This window comes from Macrobrachium nipponense, chromosome 34 (genome assembly GCF_015104395.2).
Source record: "Macrobrachium nipponense isolate FS-2020 chromosome 34, ASM1510439v2, whole genome shotgun sequence".
NCBI classification, from domain to species: domain Eukaryota; kingdom Metazoa; phylum Arthropoda; class Malacostraca; order Decapoda; family Palaemonidae; genus Macrobrachium; species Macrobrachium nipponense.
The window spans coordinates 29,406,442-29,431,589 of record NC_061095.1 but is presented as its reverse complement, the minus strand read 5'-3'; the positions used below and the strand labels follow the sequence as shown (position 1 = coordinate 29,431,589).

At 45.0% G+C, this 25,148-nt stretch overlaps 1 protein-coding gene across 1 annotated transcript in view; it reads right to left on the bottom strand.

The window, feature by feature from the left end:
• The window catches only part of LOC135208004 (uncharacterized), a gene marked incomplete in the record, with an annotated part of 189,155 nt that overhangs the window by 41,411 nt on the left and 122,596 nt on the right, over positions 1 to 25,148 (bottom strand). Inside the window, 1 exon segment of the mRNA XM_064240099.1 lies at positions 21,046 to 21,225. Coding sequence (XP_064096169.1) covers positions 21,046 to 21,225 — 180 coding nt within the window.

The window sequence follows — 25,148 nt, the reverse complement described above, 5'->3', positions numbered from 1 at the left end:
TCTTGTGGAAGGGGTAGTACCTTCCATGGTTCCCACCTCATCAAAGGATCTTCATTCTTAGCTATAAAACTACGTTCCGGAGAAAGTAGCACTTCCCCTGTGGGAAGGAACTGAATATGATCCGGATCTCTGGATAAAGCCGACAGTTCTGAAATTCTAGCTCCTGAGGCCAAGCTTAATAAAAATAGAGTTTTTCTTAAGAGCATTATAAACGAGCATGTGTCATTATCAGTTTCTGAAGCCAGCTTTAGAACATCGTTTAAGAACCATGATACTGACGTAGGCCTTACAGAAGGTCTAAGTCTAGCACACGCCTTGGGAATAGACGAGAAGTAGGAATCTGTCAAGTCTATGTTGAAACCAAATTGAAAAATCTTTTTCAAGGCTGACTTGTTTGTCGTAATTGTGCTAGCTGCTAAGCCTTTTCAAATAAGGATCTGAAAAAGGATATAGCTGAATTGATTGTCATGATCCTAATATCTGATTCTCTCAGGAAGGTTGCTAACTTTTTGACAGCAGCATCATACTGTCTCAAAGTTGAATCTCTTTTATCGGATTCCAAGAAGAGAATATTTTGAGGGTCAATATTCGCATCCCTTTTCGCTGCAAACTTCATGAAATCCATAAAGTTAGGGTTTTGAGAATCCCTGAGGAAGCGAACACAGTCTTCGTTTGTACTGACTGGGAGAGCCTGGGACTGGGAATCCGAAGAGGGCGAAGACCCAGTTCCAGAATTAGAGGGTACCAATTGCTCTTCGGCCAGTCTGGGGCTACTAGAGCCACTTGACCCTTGAATGTCCTGAGTTTGTTCAATACCTTCATGAGAAGATTCACTGGAGGAAAGACATAAATCTTCTCCCAGTTGTTCCAGTCTAGAGCCAGGGCGTCCGTGGCATAGGCCAGAGGGTCCAGGTTGGGGGCCACATAACATGGGAGTTTGTGGTTCGCTTGAGATGCGAAGAGATCCACTTGTAGGCCTGGAACTCTCTGAAGAATCCATTGGAACGAACTGTTGTCCAGTGACCATTCCGACTCTAGAGGTACTGATCGGGATAGAGCATCTGCTATGACGTTTCTCACTCCAGCTATATGGGTGGAGGAGAGATGCCAACTGAACTTGTCCGCCAGGGAGAAGATGGCTACCATGACATGATTTAGATGACGTGATTTGGAGCCTCCTCTGTTTATACAATGTACTACCACTGCACTGTCCAAGACTAGCTTTATATGGGAGTACTTTGGCGGACGTAACCTTTTCAGAGTCAAGAACACTGCCATTGCTTCCAGTACGTTTATATGGAACTGGCGGAACTGAGGTGACCACGTTCCTTGAACTTTCTTGAACTGGGAATATCCTCCCCAACCGCTTAATGAAGCGTCTGTGTGGATGGTAATCCCTGGTGGAGGAAACTGAAGGGGCACTGATACCGACAAGTTCTTGACTTTCGCCCACGGCCGGAGTCGATTCCGTAGAATCAGAGGGACTGAGGATAATTTGTCCCTGGACCTGACATTTGCTCGTGAGCGCCAGATTCTGGTTAGGTCTTTCAGTTTGGCTTTCATCAGAATGTTTGTCACTGATGCAAACTGGAGTGAACCCAGGATCCTTTCCTGAGTTCTTCTTGACGCCAGTTTGTGACTCAGAAATTGCTTGACTGACTTCGCTATTTCTTTCCTCTTGGTTGATGGAATCGACAGAGTATGGGAGGATAGATTCCATTGAATGCCCAGCCACTGAAAGTTTGACTCTGGAGTGAGTCTTGACTTGGTCCTGTTTATCTTGAAGCCTAGATATTCCAGGAACTGAATCACTTTCAGTGTTGCTCTGTTGCATTCCTCGACTGTTGAAGCCCAGATCAACCAATCGTTCCGAGATACGCTACTACCATAACCCCTTGCGATCTTAGTTGTTGAACTACTACTTCCGCCAGCTTCGTGAACACCCTGGGTGCTACGTTGAGCCCGAAAGGAACTACCTTGAAGGAGAATGTCTGGTCTCCTATCTTGAAGCCCAGATACGGACGGAAGTGTCTTGCAATAGGGATATGATAGTAAGCGTCTGTAAGATCGATAGAGGTGGTGACGGCCCCACGGAGAAGTAAGGTCCGCACCTGCGAGATCGTGAGCATCTTGAACTTGTCGCAGCGAATGGCTAAGTTTAAGCGGGACAAGTCTAAGATTACCCTTCTTTTTTGTGAGCCTTTCTTTGGCACGCTGAACAAGCGACCTTGAAATTTTAACCTGTTGACTCTCGCTATAGCTCCTTTCTGAAGGAGATCCTCCGCATACTCCATCAATTCCTTGGAAGAAGTTTGGCGGAAAGGTCTGGATGATGGGGGTGGGCTCGCTAACCAGCTCCAACCCAGGCCTTTTGACACAATGCTCTGAGCCCACTTGCTGAAGTTCCACCGGTGGCGAAAGTGAAACAGCCTCCCTCCTACCTGAAAATCCTCATTGGTTTTGGTAGCCTCCTCGGCCTCCCCTGAAATGCTTTCCTCTATTAAAGGGGCCTCCCGATCCTCTCCCACGAAAGGATCGCTTACCTCTGCCTCCCTTACCCGAGCGGTCATACTTCTGGGAAGCTTGACCCTCGAAGACCTGATTGTAGGCTGGAGAGAGAGCGTAAGAGGTGGAGGGTTGAGGCTGAGGGGAGATAACATAAATCGGCTGCGATTGAGCCTTTGAGGTAGAAGGTTGGGCTGTTTGCACCAAGGGAACAGCCGGAACCTGCTGAGAAAAGCGTGGCTGTTTCTTCTGGTAGGGCTGGAAATGTCTGGGTTTCCTTTGAGCCTTACCCTTACCGGCTTGATCCTGTCGTCTCTTGGCCGTAAGACCCCAACGGTCTTTAAGGCTTTGGTTCAATCTCGTAGCCTCTGCCTGAACCTCCTTCACCATCGCTTCTGGGAAGAGGTCTGCTCCCCAGATGCTTGACGTAAGCAACTTATTCGGCTCGTGCCGAATTGTTGCTTCTTGTAGGACATGTTTCCTACAATTCGTCCTAGCAGTGGCGAACTCAAACATATCCGACTGCACCGTTTGAGTCAAAGATTTGGTAAGAAGCTTAAAGAGTGGCTCCGACCCATAGGCAATGGTAGCCACCTCGGTCATAGCCATGGAATTAATAGACCTGGCTAACCGCGATTTGGCATCGAATTCCGCCTGAATAAGGCTATCTGGAAGCCTAGGTAGCTTCTCACCAAACTGCTCCATAGCACAGTCTGGTTTGAGTTTGCCAGCTGAGAAGGTGTTGGGCAAATAAATCTTCCCACAATTTCACCGGCTGAAGGAAGTAAAGGAGACGTAGGATCTGCTTCCTTCAGCTGAGGCATGGAATCCCCCTTCTGGGCTGCTGGAATGGTGGTTGTCGCGATCTTTGTCAAGAAAGGGAGCGGGGTACCCTCTTCCATCGTAAAGATCGTAAACGGACTCTTAAAAGGTTGGATTTTCGTGTTGGAACAATCCATGTCCTCTAGACACCTGAGCCATTCTCTCTGAGCCTGGTCTCGTGAATAGAGGACTGTCTCTTTTGGTACCTTATCGTCCCGAGTCATGGCTGAGGCGGTGAGCCTGGCGTAGCCGATGAACGGAGGCTGAAGGTCTTCCGGGTAGAACTCGAAGTCTTCCATCCTCCGAGTTCCACATTCCGGGATAGAGATAAGCCCGTCTTGGAAGGGGGCGTATGACGCTACTCTCCAAGGGTTGTTCATTGAGAACGGAGGTAGAGAGTCATACGGGGGTAATTGGGCTCCCCCTGTGCTGAAAGGTGGAGAAGAGGCTAGTGGAGCTTGGCTCAGTCCGGCTATAATGTTGTCCTGAGAGGTGATCCTATCAGACAACCGGGAGATCATTTGTTCCATGCTGTTTTTCAGAGAACCAACCAGATCGCCCACTTGTTGCAACAGACCAGCGTTGGAGTCCAAAGCCGGAGCTGCTGCGGAGGTGGAGGGGTGGCTCTGAACCGGAACCAAAGGTAGCGGAACTGACGACTCCGCTGGAGTATGAGATCTCTCCCTGGAGGATTTACTCCTAGAGGACTTAGAGCCGGACCCAGAAGCTTTAGATCTCTCTGCTCCGGGATTTCTAGCCGGAGACTTACGAGAAGAAGACGACGCCGACGCCGTCTTTTTAGACGACGACGTCGTCTTCGTCAAGGTTTTCACTGCTTGACCTTTGACCTTGGGTCTAACGGAAGCGTCAGGAGAAGTATATAGTTCATTACTGTAAAGCCTTGGAAGGATGAGAGGTGCAGGGGTAGAAGATCCAGTTGCACCCAAGGGCATCCCTTGGGTGTCCAACGTACCTACCTCGACCAACAGGTCGTCTACACTACCATAGGTTCAACATTAATATCGAGCGTCGCGACTTCCGAGGAGATGTCCTGGCCTTGGTCCGTCAACGAGGCAGCCAGCTGTTGCTGGATGAAAGCGATAGTCGGGACCGCCTCTGCTGGGTCGACGTAGCCTGTAGCCTTGCCTCCGGGGAAGATTAGTACCGCCAACTTCTTCTCAAGAATGTAGGGCATACCCTTGGCGGCGTTCTTCCCAAAACCGCCGACCCAGGCCCGCAGGGTTGCCAGTGCGGTATCCCTCACAGCCGGAGCCTGGAAGAGAGGGTATTGATTAGATTTTAAGATTAAACTTAAAACTAAAACCAATTTAAAAGCTTAACTTAAAATTATAGGGGCTACAAAACCCCATGAATTTTATCTTAAGTTAGGGAGATTAATGTAAAAACTTAAGCACTATAACAAATGAGGACCAGTTAACGGAGTTGGAATACTTACCCCGTCTAAGAGCTGGCTCACCAGATCATAACAGATGGTACACGTCTCGTGGTACCAGACCTGGATGTCCCCGTGCGGAGTCGCGCATGGAGCATGGGACCGGCAAACTTCATGTCCACATGGGTCTTGAAGTGTGGCGGCGCATCCCGGATGCTCACAGTTGGTGGTCTGTAAGTGAAAAGACACATGAGTATCTTAAAGACTATCACTTACAGGCTAAAGGACAGAAGAACTCCGTTGCATGCCGGAGCTCGGAAAAAATTTGGGCATAACCCCTCCCTTATCGCCTGAATAGGCTATAACCCCGGAGAGATCCGGTGAGACAGGTAAGGGAGGGGGGATGGTTTAAGGTAGCTTAAGATAAACTTACTAGTTTAACATAATAGATCTTAAACCTATAAAACTCGAACGTACCGGACTAAGTCCAGTGCGTGGCGGAGTGTTAACTCAGCGAGACGGAGTGGTTAGAAGGGACCAACTGTATGCCCCGGTCCACCCTGCTGGGTGGACTAGCACCTTTCCGCTGGATGCCAGGTCTCCGGTAGTAAAGGAGCCCTAGTAAGGTGGGAAAGAGCAAGAGGACATACAGACTCGGGCTAGCAACGGAGCGACGGAGTAGCAACGGAGGGGGGAAAGGCCAGTACCCCCCCACCTTACCATCCGGCCGGACCGAGAAGCCGGAGAGGTCGAGTCCAGTCTGGGTCTGTCCCGTCCCTCTACTCCCTCCGCCTGGGGGGAGAGAGGGGAGGCAGGCTCGGTAGTTGCGGAGCGAGCATGGGCAGACCGACCCACCCCCCCGACTCTATGGAAGAGCGGGAGGGGGGGAAGGTGACTGGACAGGCGTCTGGCTGCCCCGTGATCACGTAGTGACCACGGGGCGGTAGGAACAAAACAATGGACAACAAAGCCTAGAAACATAACCAGCTGATCAGAGAGATGCTATCGGGAAGCAACCGAACTGAAGAGCGGTAGCATATATGCCCTATGGGCCACAACCTAGGTTAAGCAAAGCCAGACGCCTAACTAACCTGAACAAATATCATATAAAATAATTCAAATGAATAATTATGAAAGAAAGAAAACAAAATAGTAGGAGAAAAAATCCAGGAGTGTACGACTAACCCGAAGGAAAGTCTACCACTCAAAGCTAGCCGAGGCCGATACTAAGAGCCGTGGCTAGGGTCTGGATGGAAGGAGCCTACATAAGGTAAAAGACATGCATGCATGACAAAACCGTGTAGACCGTACCCTAAACAAAGCGGAAGATTAAAATAGAGCGTACTTAAGTAAGGGGATGTTCTGGGTATGGGCGACCAAGAACGAACCCCCACGAGGCAGAACCATGCTGCCATGCTTCCGACCTAGAGTACGTATTTATACCTAAAAAACGGCAAATACGGGCTCAGGGCCGGAAAAAACCAAATAGCAATAAACACTGAGTACTTAACTTAGCTGCTGCGATGGCTGCACGCTCCATGATAAAGAAATCCAAAGAAAAGGGCACAAAAAACACAGAGTAAAAAAGGGCACGTGTGTATCGTGTGCGCTAACTGAAAAGGATGGCCACCAGAGGCACAGCAGTCGGGAGCATGGGATGGAGTAGTAGTAGTTGCTGCCCACTCTGTGGGTCGGCTCTCCTCTTGGGGGGATTTTGTAGTGGGAGAATTCTATTGGCATTTGGCTCGTGGTAGTGGTCTCACTCGCCATAGTGTTCATACCGACACCCTCTTGGAGGGTGAGCGAGTCAGTTGTACTGACCTTTTTCTTTATTTATTTATTCTCTGGTATGTGTTAGTACATTTACCCTAGAAATAATAGATTAAAGGATATTTTGCGCAGCGACACGAGCTGAGCCCAGAAACCACCTTTTCTGTAAACTTTTTTCATTCATCTACCTAAAGAGGGAGACAGCAGTCTCTGAAATAAAGTATTTTTCTCTATATTTTGGTGTTTTTATGGGCTCCTTTTATTAGATGGAATTCTGTTGTAACAGAACATTTTTACCAGTCATATTTGTATATAATAGATATATATATATATATATATATATATATATATATATATATATCTATATATATAAATTAATCTATATATATATATACTATATCTATATCTATCTATCTAATCTATCTATCTATCTATCTATCTATCTAGCTATCATCTATCTATCTATCTATATACTATATATATATATATATATAATATATATATATTATATATATATATATATATTATATTATAGATATATACATATATATTATATATAAATATATATATATATATATATATATATATATATATATATATATAGAACCACAAATGTCCTTTAATATCTAATTCGCTCTACCCCTGAATTAATATATTTTCATATATGTTTAATCGAGGGGAAATTTATTAAGCAACAATAGAATTGCTGACCGACAGGCGCGAACCATCGACCTCTCAATTCCAGGACTGGCAGTGAAGCCTTAGCCAACCTCACCGCCGCAAGAGATTTAAGTTTATGCCGCCTCCCATCTCAAATACCCGCCGCGCCCAGGTATTTTTTGTTTTGGAGACTGCATCAAGCCCATCTCATCTTCGGTAGCGTGGTAGTGCTTTTGCCCGCACGTAGTCATATTATACGTTATATCACATTACTGTGATTCATATACATATACCGAACTACAAATGTCCTTTAATATCTAATTCGCTCTACCCCGGAATTAATATATTTTCATAAATGTTTAACTGAGGGAGAATTTATGAAGCGATAATAGAATTGCTGGCCGACAGGCGCGAACCATCAACCTCTTAATTCCAGGACTGGCAGTGAAGCCTTAGCCAACCTCACCACCGCTAGAGATATAAGTTTATGCCGCCTCCCATCTCAAATACCTGCCGTGCCCAGTTATTTTTTGTTTTGGAGACTGCATCAAGCCCATCTTGTCCTCGGTAGCGTGGTAGTGCTTTTGCCCCACTTAGTCCTATTATACGTCATATCACATTACCGTGATTCATATACATATTTTGAACTACAAATGTCCTTTAATATCTAATTCGCTCTACCCTGGAATTAATATATTTTCATATATGTTTAACCGAGGGGGAATTTATTAAGCGATAATAAAATTGCTGACCGGTTAAACATATATGAAAATATATTAATTCCGGGGTAGAGCGAATTGGATATTAAAGGACATTTGTAGTTCGATATATGTATACGAATCACGGTAATGTGATATGACGTATAATATGACTACGTGCGGGCAAAAGCACTACCATGCTACTGAGGACGAGATGGGCTTGATGCAGTCTCCCAAACAAAAAATACCTGGGCGCGGCAGGTATTTGAGATGGGAGGTGGCATAAACTTATATCTCTTGTGGTGGTGAGGTTGGCTAAGGCTCCACTGCCAGTCCTGGAATTGGTAGGTCGATGGTTCGCGCCTGTCGGTCAGCAATTCTACCATCACTTAACCCTCTTACGCCGAAGGGGTATAATAAAAATTGTCTCCCGTATGCCGAGGCAGTCTCGGAGTGAGCGCCGAAGCGGAAAAAATATTTTTTTCAAAAAATCACATCACGCTTAGTTTTCAAGATTAAGAGTTTATTTTTGGCTCCTTTTTTTGTCATTTCCTGAAGTTTAGTATGCAACCATCAGAAATGAAAAATAATGTCATTATTATATATAAATAGTGCGATATATGATAGCGCAAAAACAAAATTTCATATATAATTGTATTCAAATCGCGCTGTGAGCAAAACGGTTAAAGCTAAAGAGTTAATTTTTTTCGTTGTATTGTACACTAAATTGCGATCATTTTGGTATATAACACATTGTAAAACGATCAAAGCAAACACAGAGAAAATATTATCACAAAATGATGCATGAATTTGTAGCGCGCGGACGTAAAATGTTTTTTTTCAAAAATTCACCATAAATCTAAATATTGCTCTAGAGACTTCCAATTTGTTTCAAAATGAAGATAAATGATTGAATATTACTATACTGTAAGAGTTTTAGCTTACAATTGCAGTTTTACACCATTTCGGACGAGTTGAAGTTGACCAAATGTCAAAATATTTTATATATTGTTTTTATATGCAAATATTTCAAAAATGAGAAAAGCTACAACCTTCAATTATTTTTTGTTGTATTCTACATGAAATTGCGCACATTTTCATACATAAAACTCTATGAAATGCCTAATATGGAACAGAGCAAATATTACGAGAATGCAACGTACGCATTTCGGAGATTTGTGGCGGAGAATCCACGCGCCGAGGGAAGGAAAGTTTTTTTTTTTTAATTCACAATAAATCTAAATATTGTGCTACAGACTTCGAATTTGTTTCAAAACGAAGATAAATTACTGAATATTACTAGACTGTAAGAGTTTTAGCTTACCATTGCGTTTTTCGACTATTTCGGTAGAGTCAAAGTTGACCGAACGTGGTTTTTTTCTATTTATCGTGATTTATATGCAAATATTTCAAAAATGAGAAAAGCTACAATCTTCAATTAGTTTTAGTTGTATTCTACATGAAATTGCGCACATTTTCATATATAAAATTTTATGTAACGGTAAATTTAAAATTGTGCAAACATTACGACAATCGCACAAAAAAGTTTATCGGATGAGTTACCGAGCAGACGTAAGGAAAAAGTCTTTTCAGAAATTCACCATAAATCGAAATATTGTGCTAGAGATGTCCAATTTGTTGCAAAATGAAGGTAAATGATTGAATATTACTTGAATATAAGAATTTTAGCTTACAACTACAGTTTTTCGACCATTTTGGTAGAGTCAAAGTTGACCGAAGGTTGAAATATTTGCACTTATTATTTATATGAAAATATTTCAAAACTGATGTTTTTAGTTGTACTGTGCATGAAATTGCGCACATTCCCATATATAAAACTTTATATAACGACTAATTTAAAATGGTGCAAACATTACAACAATCGCACGAAAAAATTTATCGGAAGAGTTACCGCGCGGACATAAGGAAAAAGTTTTTTTCATAAATTCACCATAAATCAAAATATTGTGCTACGTCCAATTTGTTGCAAAGTGAAGGTAAATGATTGAACAAGAATATAAGAGTTTTAGCTTACAATTGCGTTTTTCGACCATTTCGGTAGTCAAAGTTGACCGAAAGTTGAAATTTTGCCCCTTACCGTTATTTATATGAAAATATTTCAAAACTGATAAAAGCTACAATCATGAGTATTTTTTGTTATATTCTATATGGAATTGCACACATTTTCATATATAATACTCCATGTAACGGCTAATTTAAAATGGTGCAAAAATTATGTCAAAGTGACTAAATAATTTCTGAGATGAGTCACTGATACTGTTTAGTGCGATAAGAAAGAAATTCGTGCTTACGCGCCTGTGTAATGATTGTAAACAAAACAACGCCTTGATCCGTGAGCTCCCAGCATCCCCCAAGGCGAGTGATTCAAAAGTTTTCGCCTGGTACGCCTATTAGTATTTTTCCGCGAATTAAAAAAAAACCTTTTTATCAACGTTTAATACGTCCAATCGGCACCCGACACACAATTTATGTCGATGTTTAATACGTCCAATCGGCGTTAGAGGGTTAATAAATTCCCCCTCGGTTAAACATATATGAAAATATATTAATTCCGGGGTAGAGCGAATTAGATATTAAATGACATTTGTAGTTCGATATATGTATATGAATCACTGTAATGTGATATTGGCATATGTGTATATATATATATATATATATATATATATATATATATATATATACAGGCGGCCCGCGGTTAACGGCGCAATCACTCAACGGCGAATCGGTTTTACGGCGGTCGTCAAAAATATTCATTAAAAAAAATAAGGCATTTTAAAGGTATCTTACGGCACAAATTTCAGTTAACAGCGCGCGCTAGCGCCGTTGTCTAACGAGTTCATACATATGCAGAAATGCCGTTCAGACCATAAAGGTTATGCAAATTATATTAACAAATTTTATGGAGAGTTATTACGTAGGTATTAGGGTAAAATATATGCCTCTGACGCTGTTCTATGCGAAAATATCGAGTTACATAAGTGCAAATTTAGCTATTCATGTGTCGATTCATAATTGTTCATGCTTTTGTTTAAAATGTGTGTGAAAAATGTATTACGTGAAAGGCATTTTTATTTCTGTACAGAAATATGATACAAAGGCAGCTTTTGAAACTGCCCTTCACGATAGCAAATACGATGTTTTTTCAGTTGTTCTTTCTTGTAAGCCGCCCCGCCTGCCCGCTGCTTCCGAAAAATAATATCGAGATTTAAAAAAAAGTGCAAATTAGCGATCGATGGTTCGATTTATAAATGTTTATGCTTTTTATTGTTTAAAATGTGTATGAAAATGTAATTACGAATAAGGTATTTTTATTTCTGTGCAGAAATATGATAAAAGGCAGCTTTTGAAAAAACTCCCCTTCAAGTTATCGACTACGATGTATTTTTCAAGTTCGTTTCTTGTATGCCGCGGCGGCATACAAGAACGAACTTGAAAAACACATCGTAGTCGATAACTTGAAGGGGAGTTTCAAAAGCTGCCTTTTATCATATTTCTGCACAGAAATAAAAAATACCCTATTCGTAATACACTTTCATACCACATTTTAAAAAATAAAAAAAAAAAGCATAAAAGGGCATAAACATTTATGAAATCGACACATCGATCGCTAATTTGCACTTTTTTTGCCGCCGTCTGCTGCTCTTCCAAAAATATCGAGTTAGAGAGAGAGAGAGAGAGAGAGAGAGGAGGAGAGAGAGAGAGAGAGAAAAAGTGTGCAAATTTAGCGATCGATGTGTCGATTTTTCAAATGTTTATGCTTTTATGTTTAAAATGTGTATGAAAATATAGTTGCGTAAAGGTATTTTCATTTCTGTACAGAAATAAGATACAAATTAAGGCAGCCTTTGTAACTACGCTCCACGTTGTCAGGGGATGGTTTTTCAGTTCGTCTTGTCCGCCAGTTCCGAAAATGCATTGTGTTATTTTATTAATTATGCATCTTTTCCATAAATTCTTTAAAAAGTTATAAATTATTTCACTGTATCCAAGAATATTATATGTATTCTCATATTATTGTATTTTAAAATACTACGGCAAACTTAAGCCTGTATTCCGCGAAGCGGCCAATGTTGTGGTTTGAAATCAGCTGATGAATACGAGTCTGTTTCACCATAACGCAATTCTGAGCGAATGCTCTTGCTCTAGTTAGCATAAACGAATATCTGATACTTGACTTATATGAGACAAAGTTATTTTTCCTTATACAGCGTGTTTTTTAGGTGGAAATATTTATTGAATATGTCTCGTTGTGAATGTGAACTACTATTTTTTTCGTTAACAGATTACGTTGGCGGCATGTTTATTGCGTAAAAAATTACGCGATTCCGTTCGCAATACGTAATCCTTTATATCATCGTAATATGACAATTTGTCGAAAATTGCATTTTTCCTAACTATACAAACCTGAGGTCCTTTAACAATAGGAAGGTAACTAGCGGCAGCTGGGACGGTCGTAAGCTTCGAACAAGGGAGAAAACGGTAGTTAAATGCTTGTCGATCGTGCGCGCGCCCCGCGCGCCCGAGAGGTGAAGAAGCACTTTTGCTTTAGGCCCATGCAAAAAGTTGCAGAGTGAGGGGTGGCATGAGGTGGGACTATATGTAAAGGACCTCAGGTTTGTATAGTTAGGAAAAATGCAATTTTCGACAAATTTTCATTTGTTCCAATACGTAATACAAACCCTCGGTCCTTTAACAATAGGAAGACTCACTTCTTGGTGGGAGGAATCTGAGTCTTTTTGGTGAACAGACTGGTGTTCGTCCAACCCTGGAGTGCCTCCCTGGTCGTAAGAGCAAGGGAGGGATCCAAACCTCTGTCCGATTGATCGGGGTGTGCACCGCAGGATCAATGGTCAGACCTCTGGGCCAAGTACTAAGAGAGATCAAGCGTATCTCTTCGTACCAGCAAGCAAGAACTTGTTCCTGTTTGCAAGAGACAATCATAAAATGATGGGTTGTCTCAATTTGGCATCCACTTCCTCCCCCTTGTTGGAGGAAGTGGTGGATATTTACTCCTATCCCTACTGAAAGGGATAGGATGGTGCTCTATTGAGTAGCTCACCTGCATCTCGTCCTTACCCAGCAGGGTGACGACCGTGTCCCTCTACCCAAAGGTAGAGCGAAGAAAAAGATGGGAAGAGGAGCCAGTCACACTCTCATTCCTCATCCATTCTTACGGTCACACCAGGACTCGATGCTGTTCAGCCTGCGAGGGTCTGGGTTAACTACACAACGTGTTGAGCAACCACCACGGTTCCCAAGGAAAAAGATCCAAGGAACTGTGGGCAATATCCTGAAGGTAGAAGGAGGTGCATGCGGTCCGGTTGGACCAGGCGCCTGCCTTCATTACCTGCGCCAACGGAGAAGTTCTTGCGGAACGCGAGAGAAAGATGATGAAGAGGCGTCCGCACTCATCCTGGGTGTCGAGTTTCTTCAGACAGCTCCGTCGCACCTTCACAGGACAAAGCAGCATAGCCTTCGTATCGGAGGCGGTGACGTCCATTAGGGAGGGTATTGTGAAGGACTCGAACCAATCGTCAGTTACCGAAGGGTTCTGAGTCTTCGCTACGAAGATCGGTACGAAATCGAGCGTCACAAATCCCCATCCCTTTGTGCTTGACTTCTCAAGAGAAGTCATGCAGTTACCTAAGACGAAAAGAAGAAGGGAATAGTCGTATGACCTATCCCTCTTCTCGACTTTGGTTATGTACAGTACTCATACTGACAAGCTATTAAGACGAAGTAATGATTGCTCTGGAACAACCGAACTAAGTCCACAGCATAGTTCGTAAACTGACTCCGGGCGCTCTGACAGCTGCCGACTGACTGGTTCGGAATCAGTAGAGGCAAGTTGTCCAAGCATCCGGGTAAGTCACGTGACCTTCGCCCTTTAAGAGTTATGCTGAGAGACCAAACAAATAAAATATTTGTTAGTCACCGATGCCGGACGGCGCGGCGATGATTCTCTTAATGCATAACTCAAAAGGCGAAAGTCAATTGCCTTCAAAAGACCGAGGTCCCTGATGGCAACAAGAAAATCTCATAGACGTTGAATCTCAGCTTAAGGAGAAACAACACTATGTGACGTTGAAGACGAAGGTAGGCAATGAATGCAACCTACGTCTTCCAGCTGAATCGAGAGAAGGAATCTCAAGAATTCTAAAACCTGTGCTTCAAATGACTGAAAACGCTAACCGCCATTTCATTGCTGTCCGTTGTGCAATGAAAGCGGGGGTTTTCTTCCCCCCCCCCCCCCCCCCCCCCAGTAATGAAACACAGGGGAGAGCCGCTTGAAGAACTGCTTCTCATGGGCTGAACGTTTGGAAGTAGAGCTGGCAGGTGTGGGAGTAGGCGATGTCTTTCAATACATCTGCTAATCCGGGCGGTGGGGTGAACAATGAACAATTGTACACCTCCGAATACAAGATATTTTGAGGACAAACTCAGATTCCGCAAAAATCATTCGCATTATCGGGATACGATGCAGCAAGAGACTATTAACAGAATTCTTTTACCGTGCGGTAAACAGAAAGATGAGAGTCGAATAGATATCTCTGTTTAAAATTCTCGCAATACGAAGACGATGAATACTAGCGTCTCTCAGCAGTAGATGGTCATTCATGTATGCGAGAATCCCCGTTAATCAGAGACTTAAGTCCGTAATTGTTGGGCAGAGATACGGTTGTTATTCAATCAAAGCAGGTGAGAAAGACATAAAACAACCGTCTATCTCAAAGCGGCAGCTGATACTGAAATGCCTCGGGCAATTCAATACGCAGTAGCTGTCGCTGACTCGTCATCCTGAGTTGCCAAGTAATCCTTTCCATGAAGGAATGCGTTCGGCTAGAACCACCGAGCATAAAAAGATATGCTCGAGCAATTATATTTAAGCGAAACGAATTTGCGGTAAATATAAAAGCTTAAATGGTGTTGTTGTGACAACACCATAAGTAATATAAAATTGAAACTGGAAAAACTCATGGGAGGTTGCAGGCAACCCGGGTTGCAGTTCAATTAGAATACTTTTCGTCTAAGTCGCAATCCGTAGAATAACCAGGATATGCGCCTACCCCTCGGACCATAAACAAGCTTAGCAGAATCATGTCGCGAGGTTAATATACGTAGTATATTTGTAGGATTCTGAACAACGATCTCCATCCTAAATTCTTTCCTTCAAGAAAACAAAATAAGGATTGGAGATCGACCACCTTCTGTTCTCTATTAAAGAGAGTGAAGGAGAAGTCTTCCTCGAAGGAAAGCTTCAATGGTGAACAGAATACTAAGACGATAGTTCCAGCCAAAACTGGATATTCCCGTCCGTTCTTCTCTATTCCAGGTTGGTCGCCTACTGTGAGATAGTCTTCTTTCAGCAGCAGTCTTCTTCCTAATGCTAGAAATTCAGGAATTCGAGCATAGGCGAGGTTCCCGATTATCGTGTAAACATATCGGGGATTCTTGTCTCGCTCACTTTGGACCGTGGTCTCGCCTAAGTGTTTGGAGATCGTAAGAAACTCTAACACTCTGAATGCGCTAGAAATTCCGTAGAATTCTAAGCAGTCTGCGAAACCCCCACCGAATTCGTCAAACGATATCGGCTGGTGGTCCTCTCGATTCCCGTTAGAAATCGAGAATGGGACAGGATCCCTCCTCAACGACCGGGGCTTACGTCAGGTAGGAACCGAAGGTCCCCCTGGTAGCGCAGTCCCCAACGTGGGATCCTACAGAGAAATCTCTGTAGGATCCTTCCCCGCCTTTCCCTCGTAGCCGTAAGGGAGAGAAGGGAATGGGGGAGGAATTGGATACTCGCTCGCCTTCCCAGTGGAACTAGCAGTTGGAGAAGAGTAGGAGCAGCCATCGCCTTGCGGCGATGGCCTCTCAGAGTCTGGGAAAACGTATCGTCAGGAGAAAACGTTTTCCCCGAGGAGGGTTTACGAACTCTCACTGTAGGTAAGGGTCTGCCGCCACTGTGAACGCGTCTGGGTGGGGCTGATCGACACCTGACAGGAGAGAGCCGATACCGTCCTCCGACTCATTCCAGTCCTCGTCGAGGTCGAAACCTCTCAGGAGGAGAACCGAAGGAGTATTTAAAATATCGGTGTCCGAAGACAAGTAGAAACGCGCTGTCGCAGTAGAGGAGGTGGAAGTAGCTTGATCGCACTGGCCAGAACTGAGAGAGCCTTCTTGTCCGGAGACGAGAGACTCTGGTTCAAGACAGAATCGGCAAGCTCCGATCGCGGCATACCCACCGTCGGTTTGGGTTCCCTCTCGGGCCCCAAAACGACTCGAGCAGAGACATGGGCTCTGCTGGTGAGAGCGCAATCCTTCCCCCGGTCGTTGTGCTGACGAATCAGTGCAATAACCTGGGTAAAGTTACTCTGAATCTCGGAAGTTACAGCGTCTTGAGGAGTTAGGACCGTCCCAGTCCCTCCAACAAGAGCAGCTCCCAGAACCCTCCTCCTTCAGAAGAAGGAACCAGCAACAGATCCCTGACGGTTGCCTCCAATCACTTTGCGCGTACGTCCTCGGTGGTCCTAAGACCAACCTGGCACGTGCGGCGTCATGACGGGATCGTGGCGGCGGCGATCTCTCACGATCACTCCTATATACCTCGCTCTTCTTTTTTTCCTGGCGTATGCCGAGGAAGTTGAAGGTATCGGAGAGACAGAACTGACGCTACCCCCTCTCCCAATGACGGTCGCCTCCAATCACTTGCGCGTACGTCCTGGTTGGTCCTAAGACCATACGTGGCACGTGCGGCGTCGTGACGGGATCGTGAGCGGCGACCTCTCACGATCACTCCTAGCTACCTCGCTCTTCCCGGTGTAGCCCGAGGAAGTTGAAGGTAGTGGAGAGACAGGACCTGACGCTCCCCCCGCTCGCTGGCAGGACCAGCGTACGTGGGGGGCTGCAGCCGATCACCAACCCGCGGTGGGGATCGATCTGCAGGCCTGGCCGTGCCGCTCACCTGTGGCGAGCGGCTCGACTGAGCACGTCGACCCCGGTCCCGTGCTTCAGACGAGCTGCTGCTGGTCACCGTATTCCGCCCGGCCGGTCCCTGTGGGAGCGGCGGTCAGGTGACCTGCAGAGCTCGCTTTCGCCGTGAGACCGGTGAGCGTCCTCGCGGCACGTCAAAACCGCTGGTACCAGCCGAGGCTGGTACCGTCGGTCGAGGGGACCTGGGGGACCTCTTCCAGCCTTAAAACCGTGGTTCCGGTCAGAGGACCGTCACGTCACCCGAGGAAGGTACCGGCTGGTCGCTGCGAGAGCGGCCGCTGGCCTGGCGAGAGTCACCTGAGCGGCTTTCGACAGTCTTCTGCTCCGTGCCTCGGTCATGACGCTGAGCGAACTCAGGCGTCTTAACTTGGCTGCACGGTCACCCGAAGGAGATCGTACACTCGGAACTTCTCGCGGACGAGAAACCGAGCCGGTACCTGGCTTAGCAGTAGAGCTGCCAAGACCAGGCGAGGGGTGTACCAGCGGTAGCCAGGCACACCTTGTCCCCGTCTTCTTCTTCTTCTCAGAAGGGGAGACGGGCCCCGTTCCCGAAGGAACAAAGGAGGACCAGCAGAAGAACCCCCCCGTCACACCGGAATGTGACGAGCCCTTCGAAGTTCCCGAAGGAGTCTTCTTAGGGGGAATAACAAAACCCGGTTACCAGCTGGTCGCTGCGAGAGCGGCCGCTGGCCTGGCGAGAGTCACCTGAGCGGTTCTCGCCAGCCTTCTGCTCCGTGCCTTGGTCTTGGCGCCGAGCGAACTCTGGCGCCGAAACTTTTGGCTGCACGGTCTCCCGAGGGAGAGCGTACACTCGGGATCTCCCGCGAACGAGAGACCGAGCCGGAACCTGGCGTAGCGGCATCGCGCTAGCACAGGCGAGGAAGTACCAGAGCTAACCGATACTCCTCTGGTCCCCGTCTATCTCTTCCTTACGGAAGGGGAGACGGGCCCCGCTCCCGAAGGAGCAGGAGGAGGAGCAGGAGGACCAGCAGAAGGACCCCCCGTCCCACCGAGGTGGGACGGGCCCTTAGAAGTTCCCGAAGGAGACTTCTTAGGGGGGGGAGGCAGCCTTCTTCTTCTTCGGCTTATGGGCCTTAGAAGTCGAAGGGGAAGAGGCAGCAACAGACGAAGACGAAGATGACACCTTCCTCTTCTTCGTCAGCTCACGCAGGACAGTCGTCAGGTCCTCCATCCAGGCCGGAGTCGGGCCTATTGCCGAAGCAACACGGCCCGACTGCACCTTTCCGGAAGGACCTGGGACTGGGGAAGACACACCATGGGCAGGACCAGCATGGACAGGCGCAGGAACCAGGAGCGACAGGAACAGCAACCAGCTCAGGAGCGGCAGGAACAGCGGCAGCGGTAAACACAGAAGGGACAGCCAAGCCAGTAGCGGGAACCACATCAGCGACAGGTACGGCAGGCCCAGCCATCGCCTCGTAGAATCATCGGCAGCCAGCGTGGTACTGGCGGCCGGTCCAGGGCGAGCTGCTGGAACAGCGGAAGTCTGGGGCAGGCAACATGAAGAAAAACACAGGCGGCGGCGGCATACCCCTCCTCGGTACGGCGGCGACCGGCCCTAGAAGCGGCAGACGGCGTCACCGACACAGCATGGGGAGTGTAGACCAGCGGGGGGAAGCAGCATAAGCGGCCGTGAAGGTTGTAGTGGAGACCACTCCAAGGTCACCGCCCCAGACCTCGCTAGACTTTGCAGCAGATCGTGGATGCTAGGCACGCCCTGCAGCCGCAGTGGTCCATACCTGTCCAAGGTCGTCTCCCACGGATGTAGCACCTGCGGTAGCACAAACAGATTAGTAAGAGGGGTTCCCTCACGCACGGGGGGGGAGACATGCCCCACCCCGAACGGAAGGAAGACCCCAAAAACAAATACGAGGAAGCTGAGCGGGGGGGCAGGAAAGAAGACGAAGAATCGGATACCAAGGGAGTCGCGGGAGAGCTTTCCGACGACTTCCTGGCAGACCTTCGCTTCCCCTTACCCACCCCCGCACAGCAGTGAAAAGTAATATGAAAATGAAACAGAATACTGCACTTGCGATTCACTTCATAGAACTTAAAGAGGGAAAAATCAATTCCCGGTAAGAGCGGAAACTTGATCCATAATAATATGATGCTATCATAATATATATGAAAATGAACAATACTGCACTTGCTATTTTCACTTTCACAGCAATAAATCGTAAGGATTAAGTTCGGTAAGAGCGGAAATTGATCCAAAAAAATTAAATTTGATGCAATTAATAAATGAAAATGAAAAGAAAACTGCATTGCGAATCCACTTTCATTGCATTCTATTCATACAAAATAAGAGGCTCTTGCCGAGCGCAATCAAGCTCTCGGCAACGAACGCACAGGGCAAAAATATAATGAAAAAGAGTACTTACATCTTTCAATTACACACTTTCGCCCAAAATACATGACTCGGCGCGAGTGCGCCCGCCCTCGGCACCGAGACATAATTCAAGGGTTCAATTCATGAAAAGAGCGGAAATCGCCGTCTCTACGGCGATAGCTCCATTTTGATTCATAATTAAGTAATGAAAATGAAAACAGTGTACTTACAGTTTCATTTTCAAGTCAAACCAACCATTATTAGAAAACACAATATAAACAAAGCATACGACGATGAAGCGGGCAGAGAGCGATGACGAACACGTCCTTCACACCCGCGGCCGAAAGCAAAAGTGCTTCTTCACCTCTCGGGCGCGCGGGCGCGCGCACGATCGGACAAGCAGTTAACTACCGTTCTCCCCTTGTTCGAAGCTTACGACCGTCCCAGCTGCCGCTAGTTACCTTCCTATTGTTAAAGGACCGAGGGTTTGTATTACGTATCGGAACAAACGAACTTTACGTTATTTATCTTATATCGGCGTGAAACCAACAGTAAAATGTGTTCTTTCAAGCACAGTAGTTTTGATTAAAATTATTTTATCCCAATTTTATCTATGGTTGTGTGTGATGGCAGACGTTTACTGCAGTTTTATCCTTGTTGCCGATGTACGATAATAGTCATTAGCAGCTTGAACAGTTTTCTCAGCTTCAGTCATAATTAGGTTTAAATTTACTGTATATTTTCCGATTGATCTTTAATCTATATTGATCTCTGATCTATAGCGAATAAAGTTATTACATTAAGATATCTCAGTTGTATTCTATACATAACGCCATTTATAACAAATACGGTAATGTTGCACTATAGTACGATGATCGAAATACAAGCCAAACAGATGTTATCCAGTTCGGTTGTACTTAGAAAAAAAAAAGTCGTTTTCTCGTTCGGTTGTTCATGGTTGTACACGTTCACGCAACGAGTATAACGTTAAAACCATACTTTCACCATTCTCTTTTGCTGTTATTGAACTTATGTAACTAGAAGATGGATAAAGTTAGGCCATTGTAATTTGATCTCTCATAAAATCGAACTATCGTAAACTAATGATCGTAACCTGAACACTACAGATACCTGTACACTGTATAAACTTTATTATATCTTTACATACTCTAGACACCCACATGTACTGTACAGTAAATTATATAGTACTATACTGCATGAATATAATTTTACTTATTGCGCCGTTGTGGGATTACGGTGCCTCTGACTGGTCTAGAGTTACGAAAGAAGGTGTGCGGCGGCCGTAGGCTTTAAAATCGCTCAGCGTCGAAAATCGCTTGGCGTCGGTGGCCAGGAACGGAACCCCTGCCGCTAACCGAGGGCCGCCTGTATATATATATATACATATATATATATACATACATACATACATACATATATATATATATATATATATATATATATATATATATATATATATATATATATATATATATATATATATACATACATACATATATATATATATATATATATATATATATATATATATATATATATATATATATATATATATATATACATATATATATATATATATATATATAAATTTGTGGTCCAGCATTTCTGCAGTTCATGAATGGCCAGGTCCCAAGATTGCCTGATTAAAGAGGCCCAATCTAATTATGAATGTTCAGCTATTACTACAAAGCTGCTGCTAGTGCAACATGGTCTGATTATCTTCAATAAAATTACTAACATAAAAAACTACTCAAATATTTTTTTTTTAATGGAGGTTACAAGGAAAAATTTTTCCGAACCATAAGACCACTTACTTCACTGTCTGAAGTATTGGGTGTTATTGTGACATCCAATTCCTTTTCCTCAGCAGCTACATCATTTGAATTCTTGAAGGCAATAGTGATAACCACCTCAATGGAGTTCGATATTATCATGGGATAGCCTCCTTGTTCACATTTTATTTTGACTTCCATCATAGCGTTGCCAACTCTGACCTACAACAAGCATAAAACACTCAACTGTTAATTTTATCATGTAAATAGCTTTATGAAAGACTTAACACCATGCTAAAATAATCTGACAAATAGGAGTTCTGATATATGTTACAAGTCTTAAATATTTAAAGGCTATCCTCCATCTTCCAGCCTATACCTGTACTCCTCCCTTTCCTTGGATTTTGAATTTCATGATAATACAATTACTTTATACAATGTGCTAAGAGAGAGTATAGTAGACCCCTCTAAAAATACTTTGAACTACCTATTTTGAAGGTTCAAACACCATAAAAACCCTCTAAAAATGCTTATACATTTTGTCAAGAAAATGATATAAAAATACAGTAATTTGTGAATATATCTCAGTGAAAAATACTGCAAATAGGTGAGTCTGCAAATAGCAGGGGTCAACTGTAGATATAAAACAATGATGGGGTTAAAATAAATTTCTAAATAGACAACAAAAAAAGGAACTTGGAACACACTGGCATCTGCTTAACTGATATGTAGATAAAATGATATTGTTAAACTACAATAAAGTTTTGTACATACTTACCTGGCAGATATATACTTAGCTATAGTCTCCGACGTTCCTGACAGAATTTCAAATTTCGTGGCACACGCGACAGGTAGGTCAGGTGGTCTACCTTACCCGCCGCTGGGTGGCGGGAGTATGAACCAATCCCATCTTCTATTCAGATTTTCTCTCCCACCTGTCTCCTGAGGGGAGGTTGGGTGGGCCATTAATCGTATATATCTGCCAGGTAAGTACTATGTACAAAACTTTATTGTAGTTTAACAATGTCATTTTTGTACATGAACTTTCCTGTCAGATATATACTTAGCTGATTGGCACCCTTGGTGGAGGGTAAGAGACAGCTAAATAATATAGAAAAAGGGAAACAACTGGTGTTGTAGGATATAAAAACCTTGGTTCTTACCTGTTCAGGCAGAAGACTTCATTGATACTGTCTCTGAGTCTGCATTGCCTGGAGAGCTACAGCGAGGACGTGACCTGTTGCTGAAAGACTCTCTGATCTACCACCGGGATATCTGATCCCCTTGTGTGGTAGAATCCAAGTCGGATCCTGTCAAAGGGAACTCGTCCGCTTACTTAACAGATCCTCACCACTACTACCGCAAGGAGCCAAAACCCATCAGACCACCTAACCAAACTAACTAGGGTTAGTACTACGACAAGAAAGAGATGCTTCCCTGCATCCTCTTTCAGACAACCATAACCAACAAATACAAAACAAAGGGTAAAAATATAAAAGCCTAACAAGGATAGGTTCCAGCTCCCTGTCCCAGCACCGGATCCGCCGATACGTAAGGGCCCAAGGCGAAGCATTTGTCATAAGTGATTGTCACATCACGCAAGTAGTGGTTTGCAAAAACCGAGTGGCATCTCCAGAAGGTTGCCTCCATAAGGTTCCACACAGACATATTTTTGTTAAAAGCCAGCGAAGTGGCAATGGCCCTCACTTCGTGAGCCTTCACTTTAAGAAGCTTAAAATGATTCTCATAGCAAGATACATGCGCTTCTTTTATAAGGCTTCTTAAGAAGAAGGACAGAGCATTCTTCAATAGTGGTCGAGTGGGGTCCCTCACGGAGCACCAAAGGACCTCTTGATTGGCCTTAAGTTGCTCTTTTCTCTTCAGATAATATTTTAATATCCTCACCGGGCAAAGAGTTCTCTCTGGCTCTTCCCCTACAAGAGAAGATAATCCTCGAATCTCGAAGCTTCTGGGCCACGGATTTGATGGGTTCTCGTTCTTTGCTAAGAATCCGGGGAGGAAAGAACAAACCACAGACTGTTCCTTAAAGCCAACATTGCCCTCAATGGCTTGGAGCTCACTCACCCTCTTGGCGGATGCTAGAGCCATAAGGAAAAGAGCCTTCTTGGTCAGATCCTTGAATGAGGCTGAATTAGGAGGTTCAAATCTAGACGATCTGAGAAACTGAAGTACCACGTCCAGATTCCAGTTAGGTGTCCTAGATGACTGCTTTTTAGTTGTTTCAAAAGACCTAATAAGGTCATGCAGGTCTTTATCTTCTGAGATATTGAGGCCTCTGTGTCTAAAAACTGCCGCCAACATACTGCGGTATCCCTTAATAGTAGATACCACCAGACCACATTCTTGCTTAAGAAAAAGTAAGAAATCAGCAATTTGGGTCACAGAGGTACTGGAAGAGGAAACGTTATTCCTCTTGCACCAACGTCTGAAGACATCCCACTTCGACTGGTATACTCATAAGGTGGAAGACCTCCTAGCTCTTGCGATTGCTTTAGCAGATGCCGTTGAAAAGCCTTTTGCTCTGACCAGACTTTGGACAGTCTGAAGCCAGTCAGACTGAGAGCGGGGAGGCTTTTGTGATACCTGTCGAAGTGGGGTTGTCGGAGTAGATCGTTCCTTAGGGGGAGCGATCTTGGAAGGTCCACTAACCATTCCAGTACCTCTGTGAACCATTCTTGGGCCGGCCAAAAGGGAGCGATTAACGTCATCCTCGTTGAATCTGACTCTGCGAACTTTTTGAGCGTTATTCCCAGAATCTTGAAGGGAGGAAACGCGTACACATCAAGCCCCTTCCAGTCTAGAAAAAGTGCATCGATCCCTATTGCCCCTGGATCCGAGATGGGAGAGCAGTAAAGATCCAGTCTCGCATTTCTTGAGGTGGCGAAGAGGTCTATGTGCGGCCTGCCCCACAACTTCCACAGGCTCTGGCATACATCTTGATGAAGTGTCCACTCCGTGGGAAGGACCTGCTCTTTCCTGCTGAGATCTGCTCTCACAATCCTCTCTCCCTGTACGAATCTGGTGAGAAGCTTGATTCTCCTTTCTTCGGCCCACAGAAGAAGGTCTCTTGCTGTTTTGTACAGAGAGAAGGAATGCGTCCCCCCCTGTTTCCTGATGTATGCCAGAGTTGTGGTGTTGTCTGAGTTGATCTGAACTATGGAGTCTCGGACGTTGGACTCAAAGGCTTTCAGAGCCAACCACATGGCCATCAATTCTTTTCTGTTGATATGCCAGGTCACCTGGTCCCCCACCCAGGTACCTGACACCTCTCGGGTTCCCAGGGTCGCCCCCCAACCTGTCTCCGACGCGTCGGAGAACAACACTAGGTTGGGGTTCTGGGATTGCAGAGACAGTCCCTGAGCAAACTTGTTGGGATCTGTCCACCACACGAGTTCCTCCTTGATCTGCTGAGATATGGACAGGGAGAACGTCAAATCCTGAGAACGACGACTCCAATTCTGATGAAGAAAGAATTGGAGCGGTCTCAGGTGCAACCTTCCTAGGGAAACGAATTGCTCCAGCGAGGAGAGCGTCCCCAGCAGACTCATCCACTCCCTCGCTGTGCATACTTCTTTCCCTAAGAAGGCTGTTACTTTCTCGAGTCCCCGGGCTATCCTTTCCTGAGATGGAAAAGCCCGAAAACTCTGAGAGTTCATCCGGATCCCCAGATAAACGCACTCTTGTTTGGGAATTAAACTTGACTTCTGGAAATTGACTAAAAGCCCCAAAGAACTTGTCAATTCCAAGGTTTTCTGTAAGTCGAATTGGCCCTTATAAGCCAATCGTCTAGGTACAGGGATATCCTCACCCCCTCCAAATGAAGCCATTGAGCTACATTCCTCAAGATTCCCGTGAACACTTGGGGGGCCGTCGAGAGGCCGAAGCACAGAGCCCTGAATTGATATACTCTTCCCCCCATCATGAACCTGAGAAACTTCCTCAAGGAAGGATGGATCGGTACGTGGAAGTAAGCGTCCTGTAAGTCCAAGGACACCATCCAGTCCCCTGGACGAAGCGCTGCCAGCACCGAAGAAGTGGTCTCCATCGTAAACTTCTTCTTTTCTACAAAGAAGATCAGAGAGCTTACGTCCAAAACCGGTCTCCATCCCCCTGAGGATTTCGGA